Source organism: Manacus candei, unplaced genomic scaffold (assembly GCF_025592945.1).
Source record: "Manacus candei isolate 608988 ecotype Guabito, Panama unplaced genomic scaffold, ASM2559294v1 h1tg000046l, whole genome shotgun sequence".
NCBI lineage: Eukaryota > Metazoa > Chordata > Aves > Passeriformes > Pipridae > Manacus > Manacus candei.
Genome location: NW_026138094.1, coordinates 10776122 through 10802358, shown reverse-complemented (window position 1 = coordinate 10802358; position 26237 = coordinate 10776122). Strand labels below are relative to the sequence as shown.

General features: G+C 52.8%; 1 protein-coding gene across 1 annotated transcript; it reads left to right on the top strand.

Annotated features, from left to right (window-relative positions):
* Positions 1–541: 541 nt before the first annotated feature.
* On the top strand, positions 542–25980 carry RGMA (repulsive guidance molecule BMP co-receptor a). Its single transcript, XM_051796699.1, has 4 exons — positions 542–865; positions 8037–8152; positions 20072–20583; positions 22822–25980. Exons 1-4 carry the CDS (start codon positions 852–854, stop codon positions 23515–23517), a joined length of 1338 nt encoding a protein of 445 aa, XP_051652659.1. The 5' UTR covers positions 542–851; the 3' UTR covers positions 23518–25980.
* The last annotated feature ends 257 nt before the right edge of the window (positions 25981–26237 follow it).

Here is a 26237-nt window from a genome sequence, read left to right as displayed (position 1 = left end):
AATGCTGGGAGCTGGGGCAGCTGGGGTGGGGGGCTACACCAAGGGGCTGATAGGGAAGCCTGGAATCTCCATCCCTTCCCCACCTCATGAACACAGCTCTGCTCGGGGTCCTCCTCCCACCCCCAATCCCAGTCTTGGACACAATCCTGTAAAGTCCTCATAAAGATGCTCTCTGCTCCTATACAAGCCCCACTGGCTGGAGAGAGGATGTCTCCCCAAATCCCCCTTTCCTTTCATTCCCGTGGCAGGTGGAGCATCCCCACCCCTCCGGGAGGAGATGAACGCTGCAAGCCCTCCTCCATCTCCCCCAGCCCTGGCTGCTTGCACAAGGAGAGGAGGTTCTGGGGGTCGGACGGGGGGGTGTTGAAGCGGGGACCCTCCGCCCGCCCTCCCCGTGGCCGGGGCTGCGCCTGCCCTCCCTCCGCCGCTTCTTGCGAGCGACGCTGCTCAGCGTGCGCTGAGGGAAGGAGGGAGGAGGGAGAAGGGAAGGAGGGAGGAGGGAGGGGACCTCCCTATCTGGCTCTATCTTCTCCGCTGCCTCTCACATGCTCCGGGAGGGCGATGCGGCTCCCCGCGTCCCGCTGAGCGAGGCCGCCTGCACCCCGCCGGGGCTGCCCGCAGGGCGGGGGGCTGCCCGCGCCCCCCTCGGCCTCCAAACCCCCGCCACCCCCGCTCCGACCCTCGGGGGCTTTTATTATTTTATTTCGTTCGGGTTTTACTTTATTTAGTTTTGTTTTATTTTATTTTATTTTTGTTTTCTTTAACCCTCCTGGAAAAACAAAACAAAACAAACAAAAACAAAAACAAAGCCGCCGCTGCCTGCACCGACCCCCGCGGGGCTGGAGAGGCTGATGCGGCCGCCAAGGTAAGCGGGGCGGGGGGCTGGGGGCCCCCCCGGCCGCATGTCCCCGGTTCCCTGCATGGCCCTTCCTCCTCCGGACCTGTTGAGGCTGCCGGTCCCCGCCTGCCTCCCCCCTCCCCGGCTGTTTTTTTTTTTTAAGGAACCTCGATTCTTCCCATTTTCCCTGCCCAGCGCTCCCTGCCCGGCTCGGCGCTAGCTGGCGTGCATGCGGTTATTCATTTATCCTCCCTTCTGATGGTTGCCACTAAAGCTGCTCCCTGCTGCGCTAAGTCAATCGAGTAATTCCTTGCAGACCACTGATGAGAACTGAAAACATCCTCCCCAGTATCTCCCCCTTTTCCTTGGATAGCTCTTCCCGGGGATGATCGCGATTATCGAGACCGGAGCGGGGGCACAAAGCTTTCCTTGAACTCCTCCGGTTGCACAGCGCTGGGGGGTCTGCCAGCTCCGAGGGGAAGAAGGTCGGGAGGGTGACAGCTGGACAGATGTGGGATACGGCAGGGATGGTCACATCTGTGGATGGGCAGCTGACGCGTGGCTGAACAGGGCGAGAGAGTTTGTTCCTGATGCCCTGAGTCCGTAAATTGCACTAAACCTCATCCAGGGGACGGGGGACAAAATTCAGCCCCCAGCCGGGACAGTTCAGAGGCGCCGGCCAGCGCAGCCCCTGTGCGGGCTCACTGCCACTCTGAGACATGCATGTTGCCCTTCCTAAAAATTATATATATTTAAGGAAACTGGGCTGCGTTTGCAAGACAGGTGCTTTTTGTTGTGGTGGTGGTTGCGAGGCAGGAGATGAAAGTTTGGTGTTGTTTTGATGTGATTCTTGATTGCTGCCTGTTGGAGTAATTGCATCGCAATTGCTCAGAGGTAGAATCAATTTCCCCAAATTGAGATTTTAATGGGAGCTCGCAAGCTGCTGTTATGTCATGTGGTTTAAGGCGGCGTTGGATTGCATTTATTTTATAAACTGGATACTTTTGCAGGCGGCGCAGGGATAACAGCACCACCCAGCGGGGCCACAGCCCCGGCCCAGCCCAGTCCCAGCCCAGTTCCCCCCAGTCCCAGCTCAGCTCAGCTCAGCTCCAGCTCCAGTCCCAGCCTTAGTCCCAGCCCAACCTCAACTCAGCCCAGTCTCAGTCCCAGCCCAGCTCATTCCCAGTCCACCGCAGTCCAGCCTTAGTCCCAGCCTTAGTCCCAGCCCAGCCTTAGTCCAGCCCAGCCTTAGTCCCAGCCCAGCCCCAGCCCAAGCCCCGAGCCGGGCACACCCGGGAGGGTGCCCAGTACCAGCTCCAAGATGTTCCCCCTCCACAAAACTTCCCAGTTTCGTTTGCCAAAATCCTACAGAAGTGTTGGAAAAGTTGTTTGGGTTTTTCCCCCCTGCCCATAATAAGGAATGTCTCTTTCTCAGATATTCAGGACAAAGTTTTAAATCAACTGAGGACACTGTCACTTAGTGTTTCATGACGGAGAGGGCAGGAAAGGTTTCCTGTGTTGGGTTGTATTTGGGTTATTTGTATTTGGCCACTGCTGTCAGGAATTGACAGAAGGGGACTTGGGAAAGGTGGTTGGGTTTCACAGAGCTTTTTCCATAGGATCCTTCAAACACCCCTTGCTCAAAGGACTGCAGATGTAGATTTGCAAACACTTGATGCCATCTCCCACCTTTAAATGAGATGGAGGAGATGTCCTTAGCTGACCTGTCAGTCAGAAGCGGGGAATTAGAGAGCTATGTTTGCACTTTCTCAATATATCAGGAGCTTTTAAAAGCAGCAGAGAAAGACTGTCCCATTCCACAGACTGGCTTCTGTCTCTGCTGATAAACAGAGACAGTTCTCTGCAACTCTTCTGGTGCCCCTGCCCAGGGCAGGGGGGCTGGAACTAGATGATCTTTAAAGTCCCTTCCAACCCAAACCATTCTGTGATTCTGTGATTCTGAGCATTTTTTGGCAGTTCAGATTTAGCCATCTTTTCTGCTGGGCTAACATTTGGCCATTTGAACTCGGTCTTGGGAACCTCCCAGCCCATCTTCTATGTGTTTCACAGGGGAGCCAAGATGTGAAGAAGATACACTAAAGAGATATTGCTTGATATTTACCCCAAAGAGAAGACTGGGCCAGGAAGACCAGCTCCCTGCAGAGAACTAAATATACAGATGGTGAATTCCAGCCAGCCTTCCAAACACTGCTGAACAAGGGATGGCTACATGCTCCCATGTGTAGGAGTCAGGCTTTGCAAGCAAGGGAAGGGGGGAGACATGAATGAATGTCACCAGTCAAAAAAAAAAGAGTTGACTTGATGAACTCTGAAAATATCGCTGCTTGTTTTGCTTTCTGTCATGGGTGACAGCCCATCTTCCCTTCCCCTTGTCCAGCCTGGCTGGTTTTCAGCATTTAGAGGTGATTTTTATGGCTGTGAGCTTGAAGCAGGCATTTTGAGCAGAGAGGGTTGCCCACCACAACTTCAGTGGGGGCTGCTGATAATCCACAAATCTACAGATGCAAAGATGCAAGTCAACAAAGCATTCTTATATTTTACTTATTGGTGGTACAAAGCTATAATTTATTTCACCTTCAACCCACCAGCCTCTTTTTGATGAGTTGATGAGTCTGTTGTTCACAGGGGCAGCTGTGGGGAGAGGGATTATCTAAACCAGCAAACTCTTCTCTGCACTTTGCTATGCAGGAGTGGGTCAGTCTTCTGAGCCCAGTTCTGTGCCATCACTTCTGCCTTCCCCTTTCAGTTGCTGCCCAAGTTCACTGCAGGGCACTAAGGAGACCTTGAGAGGACACTTTCCCTGTCAGCTGCTCTACCTGCAAGGCAACTGGTTGGTAGGGAAGGGGATTTAGATGTGTATTCAGCAGCTTTGAGGTGCACAGCTCAGGGAGAGCATATGCTTGTTCTGCCAGGGAAACTGTAAAATGATAAAAAATTGGAGTGATGAGTAAAAGGAAGGTCTTTGAAATTAACTGCAGCGTTTTCCACTATTGCAGACATCAGAGGTGGCTGTTACTGCATAAAGATGTTGGGGTTTTGTTGGTTTTTGTTCAGTTTTTTTTCTTTAATAAGGGCACTATTCAGAACACAAGTGTTTGGGTTTACCTCCACAAACATTTTGACATCAGCTGTCAAACTTATCCAGACAAAATCTTGGGGGTTTACACTCCAAACTTCCTTTCCTCCTCCTTTAAGGAGCAGTTTGCTTTTTGCTGCTTACCCTAAACACACATATTTCTCTGCAGAACATTTCAGGATTAGCTTTTTTGCAGGGGTGATCATGGCTTATCCCAGACAGGCCATGAGATGAATACCTTGTCCTGAGGCAGAACAGGCAAAGGCACATGTGTGGAGATAGTGGTGTGAAAAGTGGCCATGCAGAAAGTTCATGGGAGAGTCAGGAGCAGACAAGGAGCCTTGACATCCATTCCTCTAACTACTAGTTGCAGTCCTCAGAAATACCCATGTTTACTATTTTAGCCATATAATTACAGGTAGTGAATAATTCCATTAGGAAGGCTGTAAGGGGAGCTCTCATCTGCAAACCTTTGGGTGCAAATCAGCCACATTCATCCAGCCCCACTAAATCCCTCAGCCATGCACGGCGTGACGCAGGGCAGAGGAAAGTAAAGTTCAGGCTGGTGATCCCGGCTGAGTGTCCCACGGGAACTGGGAATCTTCCAGCTCATCCTGCAAAAACCTCGGAGAAGGCTGTGATTCGCAAGTCACCCCTCTGCAATGACACCAAACACGGGGATCAATGTGCAGATGACCTCGGAGGTGCCTGTGCCCTGGGGCTGAGCCGCTGCACGGCCGAGCTCTGCCGTGGTTGCGTTTTAGTGGTGGGTGGTTTCCCACACGCTGTTTGCAAAGAGCACTGGGCTCAGTGCTGCCTAAACAGGGAGTCCTGGATGGGATTTAAGAGGGAAAACACAGTTGCTCCATGTTTCCAAGCCTGGATATCCCCATTAAGCAAGGCAGAGATCTGAATTTCACACAGCCTGCGATTCAGCAGGCAATTTAAAGTCCAGGTCTTTGATTGAGCTAATCAGAAAGGCGAAGGTTATTTGAAAAACACAGGAGGGGGGAGCAGGATCTCAGAAATGCACCTTATTTGGGGCCTTTTCCTCCCTGAAGTTACGGTTTGGACACATCTGTTGTTTTCTCCAGCGAAATCCGCTGCTTTGATCGGTGCCAAGAACAGCAATCCCATTTGCAATGCATGATGCAACGGAGCAAAATCAAGGAGAAATTTTTACAAACTGGAGCCAGGGGCACCCGACTGTTGCTTTATGGCAGTGCAGTTTTCCCTACACCAAAGGCAGAATTTCCATCGAGGGTCTTATTTTAAATATGAGGCTTCAAACTGGATTCCAGGCTATCGTTGCAATGTGTCAGCTTGCCCCAAAACGGCAATACCAAAGTGGTGCTTTAGGTCAAACCATCAAAACAGCCTCGCAGCAGCTATTTAACAGCTGGGTTTTAAAAGTTCATAATTCAGATTTTTTTTTGAGTTAAAAATAAATAGATCGTGTTAGATGTCATCAGTGGGGATAACAGCAGAAGTGATGTTTTTCATTTTGAAATAAAAGCAAAAGTCACATTGCAAGAGGCGAGGGTGAGAGCAAGAGAAAGGAATTTGGGGTCTGAAACCCCATCCCCTGGACCTCCCCCCCTTTCCTGGGCTCCCCCTAGCTCACAGATCCTCTCCCTCCTCCCCTCGGGCTCCTTCCAGCCTCCCAGGCCCCTTCCAGCTCCAGCTGCCTACACATCCCATCAGCAGGCATTTCTTCTTGGGTGGTAGGAGCAGCTGGCAGGGTTTGGACATATTTGCCCCTGTTTGACATCCCCCACAAAGAGGTGCTTCGAGTCGGTGTTCCTCCCACACTGCTTCTGCTACAGGTCTGGATCCGGCCTGCCAGCTTTCATCTCCTGCCCAGCTCTGCCCGCTCTGGCAGCTCCCCTGCACACAGAGCTCCTTCTGATTTTAGTGGACACCGTCTGACTGCAGCTCTAGGGCCAGCAGGACCAAGACAGATCTCCACTCAGGCAGGAAAGGCCACAGGATTTTTGGATCCCATCTGGGTCCCAGATGGAAAAGCCTCAGTGTTTTAATTCCTGTTGCAGCCTGGATAAAGCCTCAGAGAAGCTCCTCCTTCATTTGAAGGCAGGGGGCTCACACCCCTCACAGAGAAATAGGTGTTAATAGGTATCTTTGCTTCTTGGGTATTTATTCCCACCTCCTCTTCCTCCTTCCATGGGATATTTGTTGTAGCTGAATTACAGATTCGATCTGAGACAGGGAAGAGATCACAAACTCTTGTTGGAGACTTTAAGCTACTGTCACTCCAAAAATCATCCTTAAGGATGTTTGTGAGGTGGAAACTAAAGAGGTTTCCAAGGACAACTAGAAGAAAAGTCAAGGAGCATCCCAGGCCTACAGCTTATAACAAGTTGCTGGAGAGAAGACCCATGGTCTTACAGAGTTGGAAGAAGGGTTGTGTAAAACACCCAGCCTCCCTTCATTCTTTGTCTAAGAAGCCCAAGAGAAAGGAGATGAAACATCGGGGTGGCAAGGGGACATTCAATCAAAGGAGGGCTAATGATCCAAAACAGGGAAGTTATTAAAGCCTACACCCTCATTCAGAAGTGAAATTGTCTTAGTTCACTGTGGCTAAAACATCCTTTAAGGGAAATTTTTAAGAGATCCAAGCTAAGTGGATGCCTTGCTCCTGGCCTAGCCCTCTCGTGGGTGGAGCAGACCCCTGAGTTGGTGGGGATTAAGATCCAATCTGCTCACCTCCTCACGCTGTGGCATTGCAGGAGGTGGAAAAGAGCAGGATCTTGAAGCCCAGCGGGCAAATGCCTGTGTGCTCCAAGCTGCTGCTCTGTCCACATGGGTCATGAGCAGGTAGAGTTCTCCTAGGGTTGCAGTCTGCCTGGGGGCAGCCCAAAGGGTCTCTGAGGGGGGTTTACAGAGTGAGACCCTCAGGACAATCCTACCAACACACCTGGTAAGACTTTCCCCCAGCAAATGCTGAACAACCAGTTCTATACGTGGGCTGGTGGTGCAGATGAGATTGTGATGGAGGTCCTGAGAGAGTGCAGGTACATGTTAGTCCACTCCATCAGTCCTTGGCAGGCTAGCAGCTGGATTTGGGGTACCTGACAGTTATTCCCTTATCTAAGGAGTGACAGCCTAATGATAAGGATCTATGAAACTTGCTGTTTGTGAGTCACCTGGCCTTACTTCACCACTGCCAGTGCCAGTGCAGGTGAATGACCTGGACCGGTTGTGAAACACTCACACCTACCATGCTGCCAGGGCTGGGAGGACATGGAGGAGCGCCTTGTACTGAGGCAGTCCATACCCCAGCAGGCCGGGGTCCTCAGCATTGCTCTCACAATCAATCTCTGCCCTGCACCAGCTGCCTGGAGACTCCCTGACTCAGTTTCCCCCTCTGCTGTATGACAGCCCCTTTGCCCCAAATTGCTTAATTTTTGGGCAATCCAAAGCGCTCTTGTCAGGCCCATGGGAGAAAGGCAGAGAGGGCACAGTGGGTGTTGAGACCCGATGGGATGGGAGGAAGCCCCTCTCCCAAATTACCACCGAGGTGCGATGCGTGATGGTGGGGAGGAGACGGGGAGACATCAAGAGCCCTTCCCGCAGCCCATCCTGCGTAGGACCACCGCCACCCCCTTCCTACAGGGCACGGGAGAGTTGGATGGCTCCATCCACAGCAGTAACCCCCTTGCCTGCATCTCGCCGGCTCTTTTTCCCCGCTCCCTCCCTCCCTCCCTCCCTCCCTCCCATGGCCGCAGCCGCTCCCGCCCCTTCCCGCAGCATGGCCGGGGAGGCGGGCGCGCTCGCAGGAGGAGGCGCCGAGGAGGATGCAGGCATTGGGAGGCAGCGGGATGATTGATGGTTTGGGCTGGTTTGTAATGGGAGGGGACGGAGAGGAGGAGAAGGAGAAAAAGTCTGTGTAATCTTTCAGTGCGGAGCCCGGAGCTGGGGCCGCCCGTCCCTGCCGCGCTCCGCGGAGCCATGTGGGGCTTTTGATTTCATTTTCCCCCAGTTCTTTCTTTCGATTGATTTATTTTTCCCCTTTTTTTCCTCCCTCTTCCTCTCTTCCCTTCTCCCCCCCTTTTTTTTCCCCTTTTTAAACTCTTCTTCCAGGGAGAGGATAGTGGTTAAAGCTCGAGCTGGATGGATGGGTATGGGGAGAGGGGCAGGATCCACAGCCCTGGGACTTTTCCAAATCCTCCCTGTCTTTCTCTGCATCTTCCCTTCAGGTAAGAAACAGCCTCTTTATTTTGCAGACTTCTTCCCTGTGTTTCTGGCAGCCCTTGGATCGCCGCCCCCGTTCCCCTGTCCCTGGGCCTCTTTCCCTCTCCCTCTCCTCGCAGCAGTTTGCCACATGTTTAAAATAAGCAAGTGGGGCTCAGATTTGGTGCGTGCCCCCCAGTTCCCCTTTCCCCGAGCAATTGCGGTGGGTGTTTTCCTTGACCTCATCGTCTTTGTCTCCCCGCTCCTCATCCCACAAGGAAGGAGATGGTGGAAATCAAAGCGGCGAGGGCAGCCGGGGGAGGTGTTCCTGACAGCGCCAGGTTACCTTGTTCTCCCCTTCCCGGGTGCCGTGAAAGGAAGGGGGACACGGGAGGGAAGGGCGGCACACTTGAGCACCCCGACGCCAAATTTCTCCTTTGAGAGCAGTGGGGTCCCCGCTCGGAGCGCCCCCGGGAAGGGCAGAGCCAGGGAGCGGTTGCGGAGGGGTTCAGGGGTGTCGTTGCTTTGTGCTTTGGGGAAGGTGGGGTGTGCGGGGGTCGCAGGGCCCCGCGGAAGGGGGAGCGCGGCCCCGGCGCTCACCTGGGCCGGCGGGCGGAGGATGCGCGGGCGCTCCGAGCGGGCGCCCCTTCTCCCCGCAGCTCCTCCCGGGGCTTTGGGGGCTCGGCATCTTTATTTGGTTGGAAATCTCGCCTCGGCTGGGCTGGGAGCTGTTGTGCTGTCCGAGGGCGGGATGGCAACCAAATGGTCCCGCGAGCATCGGCACCCCCGGGCCGGCCGCTCGCACCCGCCGCGGGGCTCGGCCCCCCCTCCAGCCCCAGCCCCGCTGTTTGTATTGTGTCAGAAAAGGGGAGAATTTCAGAATTACAGCTGAAAACGCCATCTGTTTCCAATGAATCCCCCATAGTTTTTCACAATGTTTTTGGCAGATCTCTGCCTGCAAATTCCTTCAAGCCCTGAGTGCTTGTTTTTGTTGGGGGAGGGGAAACCCAGTCCACAGAGGCGGATTTGTTCCTTCCAAAACTCTCCAGTTTCTTTACCTCTTTTTTTTTTTTTTTTTTCATTTGCAAGGGGGGGAAAAAAAGGAGAGAAAGCAGGAGGGAGAAAGAAAAGCTCTAAGGCTTAAGTCTCCCCATCTCTCTTTTTTTTAGTTTAGTAACTTTCCTTTTACTCTTTTTAATTTATTAATTTTTAAATCGCCTCTGCCTTTCTTTTGCATAACCGTAGGTGAAGCAGTCTTGCACACACATGTAGGAAATAAATAAATAACTGCTTTCTTTACGCCCTTCCTCCCCTCTTGCCCTCTTCGCCCTCTTCCGAAGGCGAAAGGAAAACCTTTCCAGCGCTGGCCCTCTGGACCTCACTTCTCCCATGGGACTTCCCAGCAAGGCTGGAAGCTGAACCCCCTGTTTTTTCTGGAAACTCTGGAGCTGCTCCCATATGTGTTGCTTAACGCCCTTTTCGGAGCGGTTGAGTTGCAAAGCGTCGAGGCTGTGAGATTTACGGTGCAAGAAAGAACTTGATAGGAGATCTGGCTGGCTGCTTTGTTTGATTCTCCCTTCAGCAGTCAAATAAGGTGCAAAGAACTGGCAGAACGAGGCGATCCGGAGCCCGCGGGAGTGGGGCGCAGGCGGAGACGGGGCTCCCCGTGCCCAGGGCTGGGAGCACTCTGGGGGCTTTTTTTGAAAGCTTTTTGGGGTGGGAAGGTAGGAAAAAAGGGGGGATTTATTCCTTGACATATCCTTTGCCCCTTTTTCCCTGCGCTTCCTGGGAATTTGTGGTTTCCCAACAGATTCCCAGCAACGAGGAGGTTTCGCACCCCTCCTGAGAGCCCTGGGTGAGCAGGGCCGCTGGAGGCTGCCCAGGCGGGCGCTCGGCGTGTCAGATCAGTGCCTCGCCGAGTCCTGCCCTATTTATTTATTTGCTTAAACCCCCCCTACACTCACACCCCGGGCTGGATTCCCACTTGTGCTGCTCTCACACCGATGGCTTCGCCCTGCTGCCTCCTGGGCGGCCCCCACCAGTGAGTGCCCTCGGGCTGGGGGCACTGGCATGGGTCAGGATGATCCTGGGGCAGTTGGGGAAGGAGGTCTGGCCAGAGAAGGCCACTGCTGACAGTTTTCCTGGCAGAAACCCTGCTTGGAGCTTGTGTCAGGTCTCAGTGTTGAATGCTCACGGGCGCTCTCCCCTCCCATCTGAGACCCTGATTTCCTGGAGTGCTCAGCTGACTCCCCCCATCTGTGCATCCCAGTACGGGCTGTGCTGAGTTTTCTTGCAAATTCTTTTGTCCCCTTTTGTACTTCCAAAATGTGGCCCTGGGTGTTTTGCTCCAGGTGCATCAGGTTTTGCTCTCCCCCTCGTACTACGCTTTGGCTGTTCCCGTTTGTGTTCAGCTTTGCCACTCCTGCCTCCAAAAAAATTTGGAATTTTCTAGCCTTGGTCCATCCAGGCAATGGAATAGGTTCTAGATAAGGATCCAACCCACTGGGAGATGGATCGGATGAGTTGATAAATGACTTTTGTCTCAGTAGCAGGGAGGTGATCGCAGCATTAAGCTGAAATTGAGATGGGGGGCTTAGAGGCTGCTGAGGCAACACCCCCGCAATGCTGTGAAGGGGGAGCCCAACCTGGGGAAGGTGGCGGCAGGGGAGGAGGCGCCAGTGCGAGATGTTGTCAGGGCAGAGAAGAAGGGAGGGATTCAAACGTAAACCTGGAAATATTTTGGCTTCCCTGTTTTGTTGCTTGCTCGGAGCTCATCTGGTACTTGGAACAGTGAGTTCTTTGCCATTGCCAGAAAGGCTTGTCGTGGGGCTGGAAGGAGGCACCTTGTTTTTAAAGTAGGTGAGGTGGATACGTTGCTTTTTTCCACAGAAAATCATTAAATTCCTGGCCCTTGGTTACTGGGAACAAGGTGATATTAAGAATGACTGGATTTATCATGGGAGCAGCTGAGGTTTCTTTCTCTGTGGCCTGGACAGCTGTGCCGAGTCGGATGTGCGCATGAAAGTGCTCACAGGGCTGGGCAGCCACAAAAACTTCCTGACCTGGGGGCTCTCGGGCTCTGCACCGACCTGCTGTCCCTGGAGAGCCAGGCTGCGGCCCCAGTGACAATGAGTTTTGTGGTCTCTCTTCTGGCTCCCTAATGGGCACATCCCATGAAATATTGTAGACTCCGGCAGGGCTGTGTGGCCCAAGTGAGCCCCTCCTCAGCCCAGGGAATCCCACAGCCAAGCCCTGCTGCTCTCAAGGGATGAGTGTTAGTGGGACAGTGAAGAAGGTCAAAGATGAGGGCTTGTGGTCCATTTGGATGAGTGTGATTTGGTTTGATTTGCTTTTCCTCTTGGAGCAGACACCAAACTTGGAGTAAGGGGGAGTGTGGGAACCTAGGACCAAAAAAGCCTCAGGGTCCCAGGTGATTTGAAGGGGGATGAGGTGAACTCAGGGCTGCTGCAGTCCAGAAGTGATGCGTGCTGGGGTGATAGGCAAGGGTTTTTGGAGAGCATGGGGGATGCTTGGAGGTGCAGCTGTGGTGGGGCAGGTGAAGGGATACCCTGGCCTTTTTCAGGCTGTCCTGGTAAATCCCATCCTGATCAGGAGCAAGCTGTGCAGGCAGGGCCCTGCTTGGCCACGCGCAGCATCCAGAGCACAGTTGTTAGAGGAGAGCTCCTAAATGCCTTTAAAAAGCTCTGTAGCCTGCACTTGGCAGCTACTGGGATGAAAAGAAGAGGATATTTATTCCCTTGTCCGTGAGCTCTCAAAATAACAGGGCGTTCGATTGTAGCCTCAAGATTGCTTTGCACTCAAGTGCAGCCCGGCTGAGTAAATCACTGCTCCACCAGCTGAAATTCCTGCAGCAAGGGGGAGAATTGAATTATGGCCAACTGCAAAACCAGATGCCATCCCCTTGATGAAGTCATCGGGCTCTCACTGCGGAGAACAAGCTGGCTCCGACACACACAGCCCTGGTAGGCACAGACTGAGCCACTCTGTCTGACTGTGCTGTGTGGGTTGGCCAGGGGCTCGTGTCCCACAGCTGTGGGGACAGCAGGTCCTTCAGAAGGGTGTCGAGTCCCACTTTCTGCTGCATGAGCGTCCATGGGAGCTTGGCCATTCAGTTCCCAGCAAGCAGAGCTATCGCTGACATACAGGGTTTTATGGGTCAGGCAGAGAGCAAGCTTCACTTGAGCCCAAAGAATTTTCTCCTCCCTCGGTTTCCTCTCCTTCCTGGACAGCTGTTGACTTTGGTCCCCAAAGCCCTAGTAATGATCTATGGCGGTTTGGGTTTTGGACAAGCTACCTTTTTCTCTTGCTGTGTGACACACTCCAGCTGGCCCTTTCTGAGATGACAAGGACATGTGGCAGGACATTTTAGGGATGGATCATGACTCTGGACTTTGCCAGCTCACAGTGATGAGAGTATTACTGTGCTCGGGATGGGAGTGGGGGAGCAGCGGGACTGGGGGTGTGGGTTCAATTAGAAAGTTACTTTTTCTTTTAAAATTAAAACCTGAGCCCAGGAGGGGCAGCAATCGAATGCATTTAAAAATAAATAAACCTCTGAAGGTCTGTGGCTGTGAAGGACAGACAGATATTGAGGCTTCTGTGGGGCATGAGTGATGGGGAGGGAGTCTGGTTCTAGGTGGGAGCCCAGCCTGCAGGAAGGGATCCACAAGATCCCCTGCATCCCTGGGTGTGGCTCCAGCATCAGTCAGGTGTCCCCATGGATTTCTGATGGGCTCATGGGACTGCTGCCATCCAGCCGGGCAGCTGCCACCCCACGCCCTGCACAAAACCAACGCCTCCGATTGAGATGCCGCAATTTTTTGACAGGCATTTAATTGTATAAATTTGCCTCATCCAGATTTATGTGCTCCAGGCTTTTCTCCATCTCGTCGTTTTGTATCTCATTTACCTCTGCGTTTGAAGGGTTGAAATTTCACAAGAGCACGGCAGGGATGATTATTCCTAGAGGGAATCCACACCTGTGAGCAGAAAGCGTTTCCCTGCCAGCCCCGCCGCGGCCTGGGCGAGGGGGAGGAGGGTGAGGGACCCACTGCCACACCTGGGGGGCCCCGGGCGCTGGTGGGTGGCAGCTGTGCCTTCAAAGGCACCCTGGGAAAACAGCTTTGGCATGGGGAGAGTGATGTCTGCTGGAAACCTGAAACACTCAGCAGTGGAGGTGGCTGGCAGAGGTGACCTTATCCAAGTACTGCTGCTTCAGAGGGAGGAGGACACGGGTGGTGGTGGCTGGGGGAGGAAGCTGAGGGTGATGTATCGTGCAGGGATGAGAGTGCAAATCCCCCTCTCTTCCCACTGGGCTCATCTTTGGTGAAACCCTTCACATCCTCTGTGTCCTCATCTGTAAAATGGACTACTTCCCCAAGGAGTTTTACCGGCTCTTGGGAACTCTTGGTGAAAACGTCGGGGTGCTCTTCATCTGGGAAAGTCAGGTGTGCAGCTCCACAACAGCTTCCCAGCCTGCAGCACACTGTGGTGCAGAGCCAGCACTTTTAGTGCCCTTCTGCAGATGGAGAGTCAGAGGAGATCACTTCCCTATTGCTTCCCTCCTTCCTCATCCTCCACCCACCAGCTCATAGTGGAGCAAAACCTGCATCCTCTGAACCATCCACTGGTGCTGCTTCCTCTGAGCAGGTGAAAGCTCAGTGTTTGTGGCAAAGGCAGCGCTGAGGCGTCAATTGCGGGAGGAAGATTTGAGAGCAAAGTCTGCGACTCCATTGCTGCATTGTCTGATTCCTCCTCTCAGCCCATCGTGCCTACTGAACTTCCCAAGATTTTCCAGTAGTTCTCAGAGCAGCATGGCCCTGGCTGCCACCTCCATGGCTGATGCCCTCTCTGGTGGTGTCTGCCCACTCTTCTCCCTCCACGGGGATGTCGAGGTGAGGCTGGAAGAGGAGCAGGGCTGGCCGGGGGGGCTGGGGAGAGATGCATTTGCTCCCGCTGAGCATGCCGGGTCAGCGGTAAGCTGACTCTCCGAGCCAAAAGAGCTGACTAAGTGACAGGAGCCATCAAGGGTTCCTTCGGCAGCATCCGACAGTTTGTGCTGTAGCCGGTGAAGACACTGACTCTGCTTGTTTCCTGCCTGTACTTGCCCGTGTCTCTGCGACGCCTGGAGAGGAGGGATGGGGGGCCGTGAACTCAGCGCTGAGGACAAAAGGGAGTTGGCCGTGGCAGGTCCTCCAGATGCTTTAGTGATTGACACAGGTTGAAACGAGAAAACTCCATCTTGTGTCGTTCTTTTGACTTAAAGGAACTGGTTTCTCCTTTCCCCAGCATCCTCTTGAGCAAGACAAGGATTGGGTTAAACGAGGCTGGGTGGATTGAGGTGTGTGTGCTCTCTGGTACATCTAAAGTTACTCTGTCATACGCAGGTACAGCCTTTGCCTGGATTTAGTGCATGTGCTGCTTTTGCCAGTGGAAAAGAGCACAAAACCCCGGCCCCAGCGTGGAAGGTGGCCCCACAGAGCTAACCTCCCCACGCACACCCTTGCAAAATATGAGCCTGAGCTCTTTAAGAGTCAGGTTTATTTTTCTCCTTCAGTTCCCTCCTCCCGGTCCTGCCCCCACTTCAGTGCAACTGAAACCTGATCTAATCCCTTTGCACATGGGTAATTTATTGGTCTATTGGGCTTTTCTTGATGGCAAATTGCATTGTCTTTCTTCCTGGGTTGAGGCTTTGGAGCAGTTTGCTGCATTCCTGCAGCTCTTTTCTCAGGGCTGATCTTTCACACCCCCTCTGAGCACAGTCAAATCAGTTTTATTGGGCCTCTTTGTTATGCAAACAAGGCAATAATAACCAGGCTATTATTCTGCAAGATTGTGCTTGATTAACAGTTCAAAGGAGGTCGCTGGAAGAGCCCGGCGCTGCCTTCCCGCACAAATCCTTTCACCAAGCTTGGGTCAGGTGGCCCTTGGGTCTTCCTCACCCCAGGGTGCCCTGTGGGGCTTCGGGAGAGCTGCCCCTGCCCACGACACCCCATCCATCATCCCTCAGGGCTGCCGATGGCACCGGTGGGCTCGTTTCTCTCCCTGGTGTGACAAGGCGCCGGTTGATCCGTGTCATAAAATAGAATCACAGAATGGTTTGGGTTGGAAAGGACCTTTAAAAATCACCTTGTCCAACCCCCCCTGCCATTGGCAGGAACAGCTTGGATGTTTCCACGGATGGGGCACTCGCCACCTCTCTGGGGCAACCTGTACCAGTGTTTCAGCACCCTAATTGTAGAAAGTGTCTTCTTTATATCTGATCTGACAACCCTCCTGGGCATCAAGATGTGGCACCAGCATGGCCACCACTGGGGTGGCTCATGTAGACTTCCAGCAAAGGGCTGATGTTCATTCCCTCAGTTTTTGCTTTGGACTCCCGAAACCTTGCTGGAAGGAATCCCTTCAGCCATGTTTTAAGCAGCAATGTGATTTATTTTTTTCTAACTCTTTTGGGGTCATTTTGGTGCTGGTGGTGACTGCTGTCCGCCTGTGAGCCGAGCAGCCCACATCTCCTGGCAAATGTTGCTGGTATTTAGCACCTCAGAGAATCGTGCCTTTCCTATTGAGGTGTCAGCATAAATATGTTTATTTAGATTACTTAAATAAATATGTGTTTAGGAGCCTAAGTCTGGGTGCTCAGATCTGAGGCCAAAGGTAATTACGTTTTACTGTGTTCTCTGAAAAAGCCTTTTACTGCATGTGTGAGGCTTGCACATCTACACTTCAATCCATGTATTTGGAAAAACGCAGGATGATGTATTTGCATCACATGTGGGTGATGAAATACTTTCCAGCCCGTTAGTAGATATTAAATAACATCTCTTAGCAGTGAACACTTTAAAATTAACAGGTCTGGTTAAAATGCAATCAAGAGTCTTAAAAGAGTTGGCTTTTGCTTACTGAAATTAATTTCCAGTAATTCTCTTTGTTAGAGAAATTACAGGAGAAGAGATGAAATGTTGATTTTGTGCTAGTTTTCTGAAAGCTCGTGATTTGGGTAAACGAAATCCAGGTTACCCGACACCAGCTTAAGGGAAAATAGGGGGGCACTGGTAATTAAGTGCTATTAAAATTAGATGTGTGCATGTAGTATGTTTGAACACTTAATTTGACAGCGAGTAGTGTAATGTACCGATGACAAGGGCATAGCAGCAGGACTGGGGTCGTGTGATAACCCAAATGCCTGAGTGTGTGTTTGGTGATCCACGGGATGCTTTCTCAATGGAGGACCAGTTCTCTCCAAACCAGGAGCTCTGGAAAAGGTCACATCTCAGTGCCTGCTCAATTCAGTGTCCCGGTGAAAGGGGCAACCTCGGGAGAGCTGTGAGCGTGTCCTTTATCCATATCGCCTGTCGGTGTGGTAGGTTATGCAGGAAACAAGGCTGCTGGAGGGAGGTCTGATGGTGGGGCTGGGCAAACACCTTCCAGTGAGAACTTAAAAGTGCAAACCGTTTAGCTTATCTGGAGGATTGACAAGGGACTTGATTGCAGTGTGTAAATATCTTTGTGGGAAACACACCGGGTTACTAACGGACCTTTTACTGCTTTGGAGAAAATCGCTGATTCTTTTTATGTCCTTACAATGAAGTCAGATAAAATCCACTTAGAACCAAGACCCGTGTTTTGTAAAGGTGATAAACTCCTGAAACAGGCTGCCGAGGAACGGGGCAGCTTTTCAGTCTGCGCAGACCGCAGGAATCCTCGTGGGAGGTGTACCTGAACAAATGGGGGGCACTGGGCTACACGGGGGGGCCGCCCTAGTCCAGGTGGTTTTGTGATTTCCTCTGGCTTTAAACTTTCCAAACCCGTTGGTTTCAAGATAACAAAGGAAATTTTGTCTCTGGTTTGAGTGCCACCAAGGTCTTGAAAGGAGATGATGGGGAGTTTGGAAGGTGGCTGGAGGGGTTGAAGTCACCTGTCTATGGGATGAAGGACCCTTTGCCATGGACAAGAATTCACCCAGACCTGGGGATGTCTCACAGATCCCAGGAGAGCCTTGCTGGGTTCCTGCTTGAGAGGGATTTGTTTCCGTGCTAAGTCATCTGTGGTTGAAAAACAGATCCATTGTGAGTCGATGGAAAATAGATTATGCGAAATTGAATAAACATCGTTTCTTGGCCTGGGTACAAATGAGCCTGCACCGCTGTGCCAAAGCTGCTGCCAGAGGGGAGAGGCAAGGCTTGTCGGGAGGGGTAAGGGTCGTGTTTGCTCTCCTCCACAGCCTTTGTTGGCCGTGGTCCCTGCCCAGCAGTGTGAGGGAATCACCAAACCTGGTGGCTGCTGGTGAGGTTGGAGAAATGTCCATGGGAAAGGCCAGGCATGAGTGGACGGGGAGGGTGCGCGGCCCCTGAGCTGCCCGCGGCACCTGGCCTGGGAGATCGGGCCTTATATGGGGCCCTGAGCGAAACAGCGAGAAGGGGACGGGTGCCAAAACTGGAGCGATAACATCTCAGAGCAGAACGCTCCCCCTTCAGGCCCAGGGAGGAAGGAGATGCGCTTCCCTGCCCTCCGTTTTGTTGGGATTTTTCAATTCAGTACCTTATAAAGTCATGTGTGACCCTGGACAGAGTGGCAGCGTGGGATGCTCAGCACTGGGCTGTGTTTTGTACTGAGTGTTGGGGGGCTGTTTTGCAGAGCCCACTCTGCCTATAGGCAGCTGCAGCTCATGCCTGCATCTCCTCATCCAAGTGAATGAAGCAAGTCCTGAAAGAACAGGGGGCTGTGGCTTTATTCCTGCTAAAAAATTCCCCTCTACACAGCAGCTGAAGGGCTGGAGCAGCCAGGTACTACTGCATCCTGGACTCTGCTCACAGGATGGGATGCTTTGTGCAGTGCATCCTGGTGCCTTACTGCGCTGTGAGGTGTGTGGGTCCTGTGTGTCCAGGGATGTGTCCTCCAGCTCTTCCTGAGGCTGTGCTGGCAAGTCTGTCTGCAGTGACAGTGCCTTCTGCCACATGCAACCTCAAGGCATCCTCAAGCTGTACATTAGCATAACTACTAGGGAGCAATGACTTTAATTGCCTGATGCCACAAGGGTTTGGGATAACCAGCAGTGGTGGCACTGGTCACACTCCTTTGTGCTGTTTTGACTCCTACCTTCCACTATGATAGTCCTGGAAAACCACAGTCCTGGAATAAATGAGAGAGGGATATGAAAGAATAAATATTTTTAAATGTTTTCCATGCATGCAGAAGACTTAGGAGCAATGTGAGCCTGTGTCCCAGGTCAGAACCTTTTTGTTGAGTCACCTCTGGTCAATGATGAGTTAAAGGCTTTCCACAATGCTGCTTGCAGGTTTAAATGGGATGCTGCCAAGACCAAACAGCTCCTGGGTCCTCGGTGCTGTTGCTAGCATCTGAATTTATTAAACATGAATTTTAAAACTGTGAGGAACCTGTCACCATTTCCTATTTGCACTTCACTCTTCTTGGAAACAGAGAGGAGACAGGCTTATTTCTCACAGCTGAATTGCTCAGTGTTTTATAGTCTCAGTCTCCCTTTCTGATTTTCTAGCACCAACTCTGTTTAGGTTTCCATCACTGTGATGTTTAAAACTAAAACATACTGTTTTCCCTGAAACAATGCTGGGTTTTGTAACTTTCTTTCTAAACAAATCTGAAATGCTTTTGGCACATATGCCTTGCCAAGCTCATTCTAAACAAACCCCGAGACAGGAATATATGGGTATGCCTGCGAGAGGCACCACAGTAGCATCTGGAAATGGTGGGGCTTTTCTTCTCCTCCTCCTGCTGCCTTTTGTGCCTGAGCCCATCCTGTTTCCAAGCACTCCGAGGGGGTCGATTAAGAGGAGAGGAAGGAAAATGCCATGAATTTTAAGTGGTGTGAGCCTGGGTTCACCCAGCAAGACTCCAAATTGGCAGGGGCAGAGCAGTGTCTGCGACAGTTCAGCGATGGCCAATGTGCTTTTTGCACAGCTGCTTTCCAGGCTGCTCCAGGGAAGCCACACTGCCCCAGGGAGCAGACGTTGCAGGGGGAAAAAAACAGGATCTGAATTTTCTTTGCCTTCCTCCTCCTTGCCAGGAAGCACCGGGGCTCCAGCTGAGCCTGGCAAAGGCCTCGTAGCCTCTGGCTTCGCCTCCGCCTGGGCGATGCACGGCGGGTGGGAAGGGGAGGCGGGGGCTCACTGGCATCCCCGTACCTGCCACGCCGGTTTTTCTCCTCCACCTCTTGTTCTCTCTCAGCGGGCCGTGGTGGGGAATGGGCTCCCAGGGCTGGGCAGAGCCACACAGCAGCCAAGAAAGAGGTTTTTTTGGCTCCTGCTTCTTTCTGGAGGTGCAGGAACACGGGCAAGCATTGCACCCGTCACTGCTGCAGCCATGGGGATGGTGGGGGGGCCTCTGGCTGTGCTGCAGGGTGGGTCACGGTCCTGCTCTAACCTGGCGTGTGGCTGGGCACAGCGGTCGTGCCAGCGCTGGGTTTTCCCATGCCCATGAAGGAGGATAAGGAAGGAAGGCAGATTTTTGTGCTGGTAGACCTCAGTCTGGACGCAGCACCCAGAACCTCATGCAGCACAGAGCTTTGAATGTCAAACCCTAAAGAGGCATTAAAAACCCCATTGCATCTTCACACCACATTAATGGTCCTCCCTTATCGCTGCTTATGAATATGTCCCATTCTTCCACGCCATGGTTTTCCCCCAGGAGCATTCATCTAAAGGCTGGGTGCTCTTTCTCTTTTTGGCTTAAATTGGGGCAGACTCTGTTGGTTTCTTTGCCTTTGATGCATGAGAGTTGGGTCATGTGAGAGGGTCACGTCTGGTGAGTGAGTCCCATCACGCGGTAGAGCCGGTGTCATGAGTTCGGGCCGCGGGAGGAGGACACAGCCTCTCGCCGGGGGTAGAGCTGGGTGTCCCACAGGCGAGCACTGACCACCTTGTGTGCCTTCCTCCCCTCTCCTGCAGTGACGTCTCCATGCAAGATCCTCAAGTGCAACTCTGAGTTCTGGGCGGCCACGTCGGGGTCCCACCACCTGGGCGCGGAGGAGGCGCCCGAGTTCTGCACGGCCCTGCGCGCGTACGCGCACTGCACCCGCCGCACCGCCCGCACCTGCAGGGGAGACCTGGCCTACCACTCCGCCGTGCATGGCATAGACGATCTCATGGTGCAGCACAACTGCTCCAAGGATGGCCCCACGTCCCAGCCCCGCCTCCGGACATTGCCCCCCGGGGACAGCCAGGAGCGCTCCGACAGCCCCGAAATCTGCCACTACGAGAAGAGCTTTCACAGGCACTCGGCCACCCCCAACTACACCCACTGTGGGCTCTTTGGGGACCCCCACCTCAGGACTTTCACGGACACTTTCCAGACCTGCAAGGTGCAAGGGGCTTGGCCGCTCATAGACAATAACTACCTGAACGTCCAGGTCACCAACACACCGGTGCTGCCTGGCTCCTCGGCCACCGCCACCAGCAAGGTGAGCCTCAGACATGTCCCCAGGGGCTTCTGAACGGCTTTTCTGTCCTCCATCTCTTCCCCCGCTTGCACTTCTCCTTGGGGAGGGTAAGATGGAGCATGAGCTCCTCTGAATTAGAATGTTTGTCCCTAAATATGAGAAGTCCGTTCTTCTTTTATCCCCAGCCTTGAGTGGCCTGTGGTTTCTTCTTGAGCACATCCAGCCCCATCATGGTGAGCAGGCTGAGGATACTGCAGCTCAGGGGGCCATCATGGCCAAGTGGGGGATTTCAAATTAAGAGAGCTCCCACCTTGGAACTCCAGATTGCTGAACAGCCAGCCAGGAATGATGGTAGTACTTCTTGGGGGACACCCAAGGCCCAGGCAAACCCAGGACTGCCCTCTAGGGAGGCTACAGCTTGCAGGGAAAAGGCTGGAGGGAGCTGAGCTCCTCATGCTGCCTTCCCATTTGCCCAGGCTTGTAATTGTCTCTGTGGTTTGCAGCCAAGTCAAGGCATTTTGTGGGGAACAGTCTGTTCTGGAGGTGCTTTGACAGCCTAAATAAACATCCTGAAGGTACGAGGCAAGCACTGAGAAAACCCAACTGAAAATGTGCTGCTGTCATAAAGCAGGACTTGTGTGGCACGGCCTCAGCTTCAGGAGAGACCTGGAGCTGAGGAACTGGTGTGCTACCCCATGGTGCACAAGCTCTAAAGCTAACAGGGCAATTTTTGTGCCAAAAAAAAAGGGAGGCTCAGCAGGAGGCATCTTCTTGCTTTTGGAAAATGTCCTGTCCTGCCACATCTGGGAGTTCCACGTCTTCTCCCTATGTGTTGGGAGAGAAGCATGTGTAGGATGGGCTGCTTCTCAGCTCTGGATGTGACCTCTTTATCCTGTGCTGGAGCTTGCATTGAGGTTTTGACCTGTCCCTGATAAACCTCCTAAAAGATACTCTGAACTCCTTACTCGCTAAAAGACATCGAAACCTGCTGAAGCTTGCAAGTCTGGCTGGAGGAAAGTGGTCCTTAAGGACCTGCTGGGATTGCAGGATCACCATCTTAATTGAGCCTTTTCACTCCTTATCTGCCTCACGGGCTTGTGGTGAGGAGGTATTAGTCATGAGATGTGCAGCATGAGCTATGGAGAGCACTGCTGTGTCATGGCTGGAGGACTTTATGCTGTTGGAAAGGGTGGGAGCACTCGGCCCATAGGGCTCTCTGTGTTCTCTGCTCACTTCTCCAGCCCTGCCTCACTCTGGCCAGGTCTCAGTCTGCCCCTCCACAGAACCACAAGGAAGGAGATCCGCTTTGCCACTTCTCCCTCACAGACAGAGGTGCAAGAAGAGCAACTCTGCAAGAGGTAGAAGAGGAAGCATCGTTTGTGTGGGAAGAAGAGCAAGTTGCTCTTCTTCCCATGCAAACTCTACTGATCCTTCTCCTCAAGTCTGCCCCATAAAGCCAGGTCAGCAAGGGAAGAGCAAGTGCTGTGAGGTCCTTCCTCTGGCAAGGGACCTCAGCCAGGGGTGAGGTTGGGCTCAGTTTGTATCATAGAATCACAGAATTAATTAAGGTTCGAAAAGACCTCTGAGATCATTGAGTCCAGCCAGTAACCCAGCACTGCCAAGGCCACTACAAAATCACCCCTAGAAGGGCCATCCCATGGGAACACACTGAACACGTGTGTGCCTGTGTGGTTCTGCGTGGTTGAGGTGGAGCATGACATGTTCTAAGGCCCACAGGGGAAGAGTCGGTTGGTCTGTGAGTGGCCAGAGAAGGGAAGAGGTCCAGCCCTTGGGATGTAAATGTCATGGGAGTGAGAGAAGAAGCTCCACTGCCTCTAAAGGAGTCAGGGCTCATCCCCCGCTGCCATCTGGCAGCCCTGGAGGCGAGGCAGTGCTGCGTGCACAGGCATGCCACCACAGGCCTGGGAGTAGGGATACTCCACCCAGCTCCAGCTGCAAGGAAGATCCTGCGTTAGGCCTGGAGATAACCTTGCAGATCCAGGTGGTACATTCAGTTCAGCCTTTGGGTCTTGACTCCATACACTCTGTCCATATCCCTTTACTGGAGCAGGATGACCATGTCTGGGTGGCTAAAATTGGGGCTTTTAAGCCTGAAGCACCTGCCCATGAGCTGAAGGTCTCTCTCCCATCCAGACTCAGCATCCAGCTCATCCACCTTCTACAGCACTCCTGGTGGCCGGCTATGTCCTCTCAGGTGGTCATCACTGGTTGTAACCCTGTCCTTTTCCTCCCCCACAGCTCACCATCATCTTCAAGAGCTTCCAGGAGTGCGTGGATCAGAAAGTGTACCAGGCAGAGATGGACGAGCTCCCAGCTGCCTTCGCCGACGGCTCCAAGAACGGTGGGGACAAGCACGGAGCCAACAGCCTGAAGATCACCGAGAAGGTGTCGGGCCAACACATCGAGATCCAGGCCAAGTACATCGGCACCACCATCGTGGTGAGGCAGGTGGGGCGGTACCTCACCTTCGCTGTGCGCATGCCGGAGGAGGTGGTGAACGCCGTGGAGGACCGGGACAGTCAGGGCCTCTACCTGTGCCTCCGTGGTTGTCCACTCAACCAGCAGATTGACTTCCAGACCGTCCGCTCAGCTCAGGCCACGGAGGGTCGGGCTCGCAGGAAGGGGCCCAGCCTGCCGGCCCCCCCCGAGGCCTTCACCTACGAAACGGCCACGGCCAAGTGCAGGGAAAAGCTGCCCGTGGAGGATCTCTACTTCCAGTCCTGCGTCTTCGACCTCCTCACCACGGGGGACGTCAACTTCATGCTGGCTGCTTACTATGCCTTTGAGGATGTGAAGATGCTTCACTCCAACAAAGACAAGCTGCACCTCTATGAAAGGACACGGGAGCTGGCCCCGGGCAACATGGCTCCCACAGGAACACATCCTACCCTCTGGGTAGCACTGCTGTGTTTGAGTTGGTTGTGCTTGTTATAGAGGTTTGCTCCATCACACCATGGAGAGCAGGGAAAGGGGAGCAGGAGGGAACCAAGGATGAGATGGAGGTGCTGGAAACCGCACAGGTTGTCCTCAGACCTCAGTCTCTCTCTTGGCTGCAAGTCCTCCACCTTCCCAGCTCTTGCCTGGGAGGAACATGCTGCCAATGGGACCAGTCAGGAGTTTTTGCTGGACTGTACCTTGTCTGGACCTTCCTCACCTCCCCCCTCCTCCTGCTCCCAGTAGAGTGGGTGCTGAGGAACCCTTGTAGCTCCTCTCCTCATAGCGCTCCCCCAGGTCCCAAAAATGCACATGGTGACTGTGACACTGACGTGCATGAACGTGGCTTTGTCTTCGGAGGCCAGAGCCCGTGAGGAGGGCACGGAGCAGCAAGACAGGGCCAAGCCTGGCCAGCACAGCAGGGCTGGACATCCTGATCGCCATGGCCGGACTCTGCTTTTTGGGCATGTCCTGCCCACAGCCCTGTTGTTGCAGAAGGTGATGCAGAGGGCCAAAGTGGTGGGGGATGATCCCACGCTTGCTTAGCTGCTAGTGCCAGGCATCTTCTGAGTGGAAGGAGGATGTGTTCCTCAAGCCTTGGCCTGCATTTGCTGTGGTACAAAGGGCATCTCCTGTTCCAGCCAGTCCATCCGGCTGATTCACTCAGTAGTTTTATTCCTGTCTCCCTTGTCTCTGCCCGGACCCACCGTGGACTCTTGATAGCAGTGGGAGAAACCTGGCCAGTATTCAAGTGGTTCCTGCAACTTCTGCCCAGCGTTGGATGAGTTTCTCACAGCATTTGCTCTCTGGTCCCCTAAAACTGGCAGCAGGGCAGCTGCTCAGTGGGAGACCCAATCCACACATCCTTCCAGCCCCTCACCAGCTCGGCCTGGCCCTGGGGTGGAGCAGGAGTGTGGCATTCCTTTTTTGCTGCTAGGTCTCTGCTCTGCTCCCCATCCTGGGGCCGCGGCTTGCAACCCCATTGCAGACCAGTTGCACCTTAAGCCGTTCTGGGCTTGAATCAGAAATGGGGCAATGTTAGAAATCCAGCCAGGAGACGGGACGCAGCAGAGGACCCCCCCCAGCTGCCTCCAAATGTCTGTTCCCTGTCTCAAAACCATCAATAGTCTCCTCCACCACATAATGCTGCCCATCTCCTCCTCTCCATGTTCCTCTGTGGTTCACCCCATTGCTCACTGAACAAATCAAGACCACCTTTGGTCTGCGCCTTTGAGACCTCCTGATGGGTTTCCCCTCCTTTCCTCAGGGGGAAGTTTCCAGAAACAAGCCCCCAAACACGTGTCACATTTGGGGGCACCTCTTTGCTCTCAAGGGAGGTCTCTGGGCATGATGAGACAAGCTGTAGCACCAAAAGAGGTGGGAACAGGCTAGGTTTGGCTGGTGCCAAGAGGCAGCCTGGTGTAAATACTCAGCGTGACTATTCATTGTGTCCTAACAGCTCTAGAGCTCCATTTGTAAAGCAGCAGAGAAATGCAAACTTGTGTCAATGGATGTAATTTATATTGTCTCTTTAATATATAGAGCCCTGGCATTGATCTCGTGTGACTGTACAGATGAAGAGATGTAATTGGTTTTTAAATGTTTAAGGAAAGAAAAGAAACAAAAAGATGTGTTTACTACTTTGCTCCTTGCTTTGTTTGCTGGTGCCCCAGATACTCTGTTTAGGGAGATTTTGAAATAAGGATATCACAGTTTGGAGACTCTGAGGGGAGCAGCCACTGGACCATGGCACAGGACAGTTTAATTTCCCAATGCACTAGTTGTTCAGCCAGGCTGATTTGGACTTTTTATTTCCTTTGTCCAAGAAAAAAAACCCCAAGTTTTTATCTTCCCTAGAAATTCAAAACTCAAGTTTTAAAAGCCAAAATTTGTCTCTGGGTCAGAGGAAACATTTGTTTCTTGCAGTGTTGCCCCATATCTAACAGCAGCTGTGCGCAGCATCCCTCTGAAGACATGGTGCTGCTTGAAAGCTGCCTGAGCTGGCCCAGCCACAGTGTGCCAACAGGTCAGTAATTCCCCTAAGACTTCCCTTTCCTGTAAAACAATCACCCCACGGCACAATGTGCTGTGGTTTAGGGATGGTTTCCACCCAAGGAAAGTCTGGTTATGGCGTGGCTCAGTCCCTCTGTCCAGGTGGGTTCTCCAGTGGTGGCCGCTGGCGTACAGTGGTTGGGGCATCCCTATTTTAGAAGCAAACAGTGAAGCACTTTATTTTGGTTGTGTTTGACCCAGTCCTGGTTAAAGGTGAAGTGTGGCCAAGAAGGACCCGATACTTGGAAACAAAAGAAAAAAAAATACTTAGGCAAAGTGAGGGGGCATTATGAAAAGGCCCCCCCGACCTCCTCCCTGCGCTGAGACCCTCGGGAGTGTCACCATATGTACATACTGTAAATTATTTATTGAGAGAAACGCAAGTAAAGTTTGAGGTTTTTTGACAATAAATGAGTGGGTCTCAGTTTGTTCCCGGTGTGTTGCTTGGTGCTGTTCCCCACGTGGGATGTGAAGGCTGCCCCATTTCAGCATTCACTCCCAAAGCATCTCTCTCTCACCTCTAACCCTCAGAGAGCTCATTTCTGTCCTGAATTCTGCGAATTTTGTTCTGGGTTTATCTACAGCCAAGTGAGAAAAATGAAAAGGGGGTTGGGGAAAAAATATAGATAATAAACCATTAGAACCTTGCCTCACTGGGAAAGCAGATG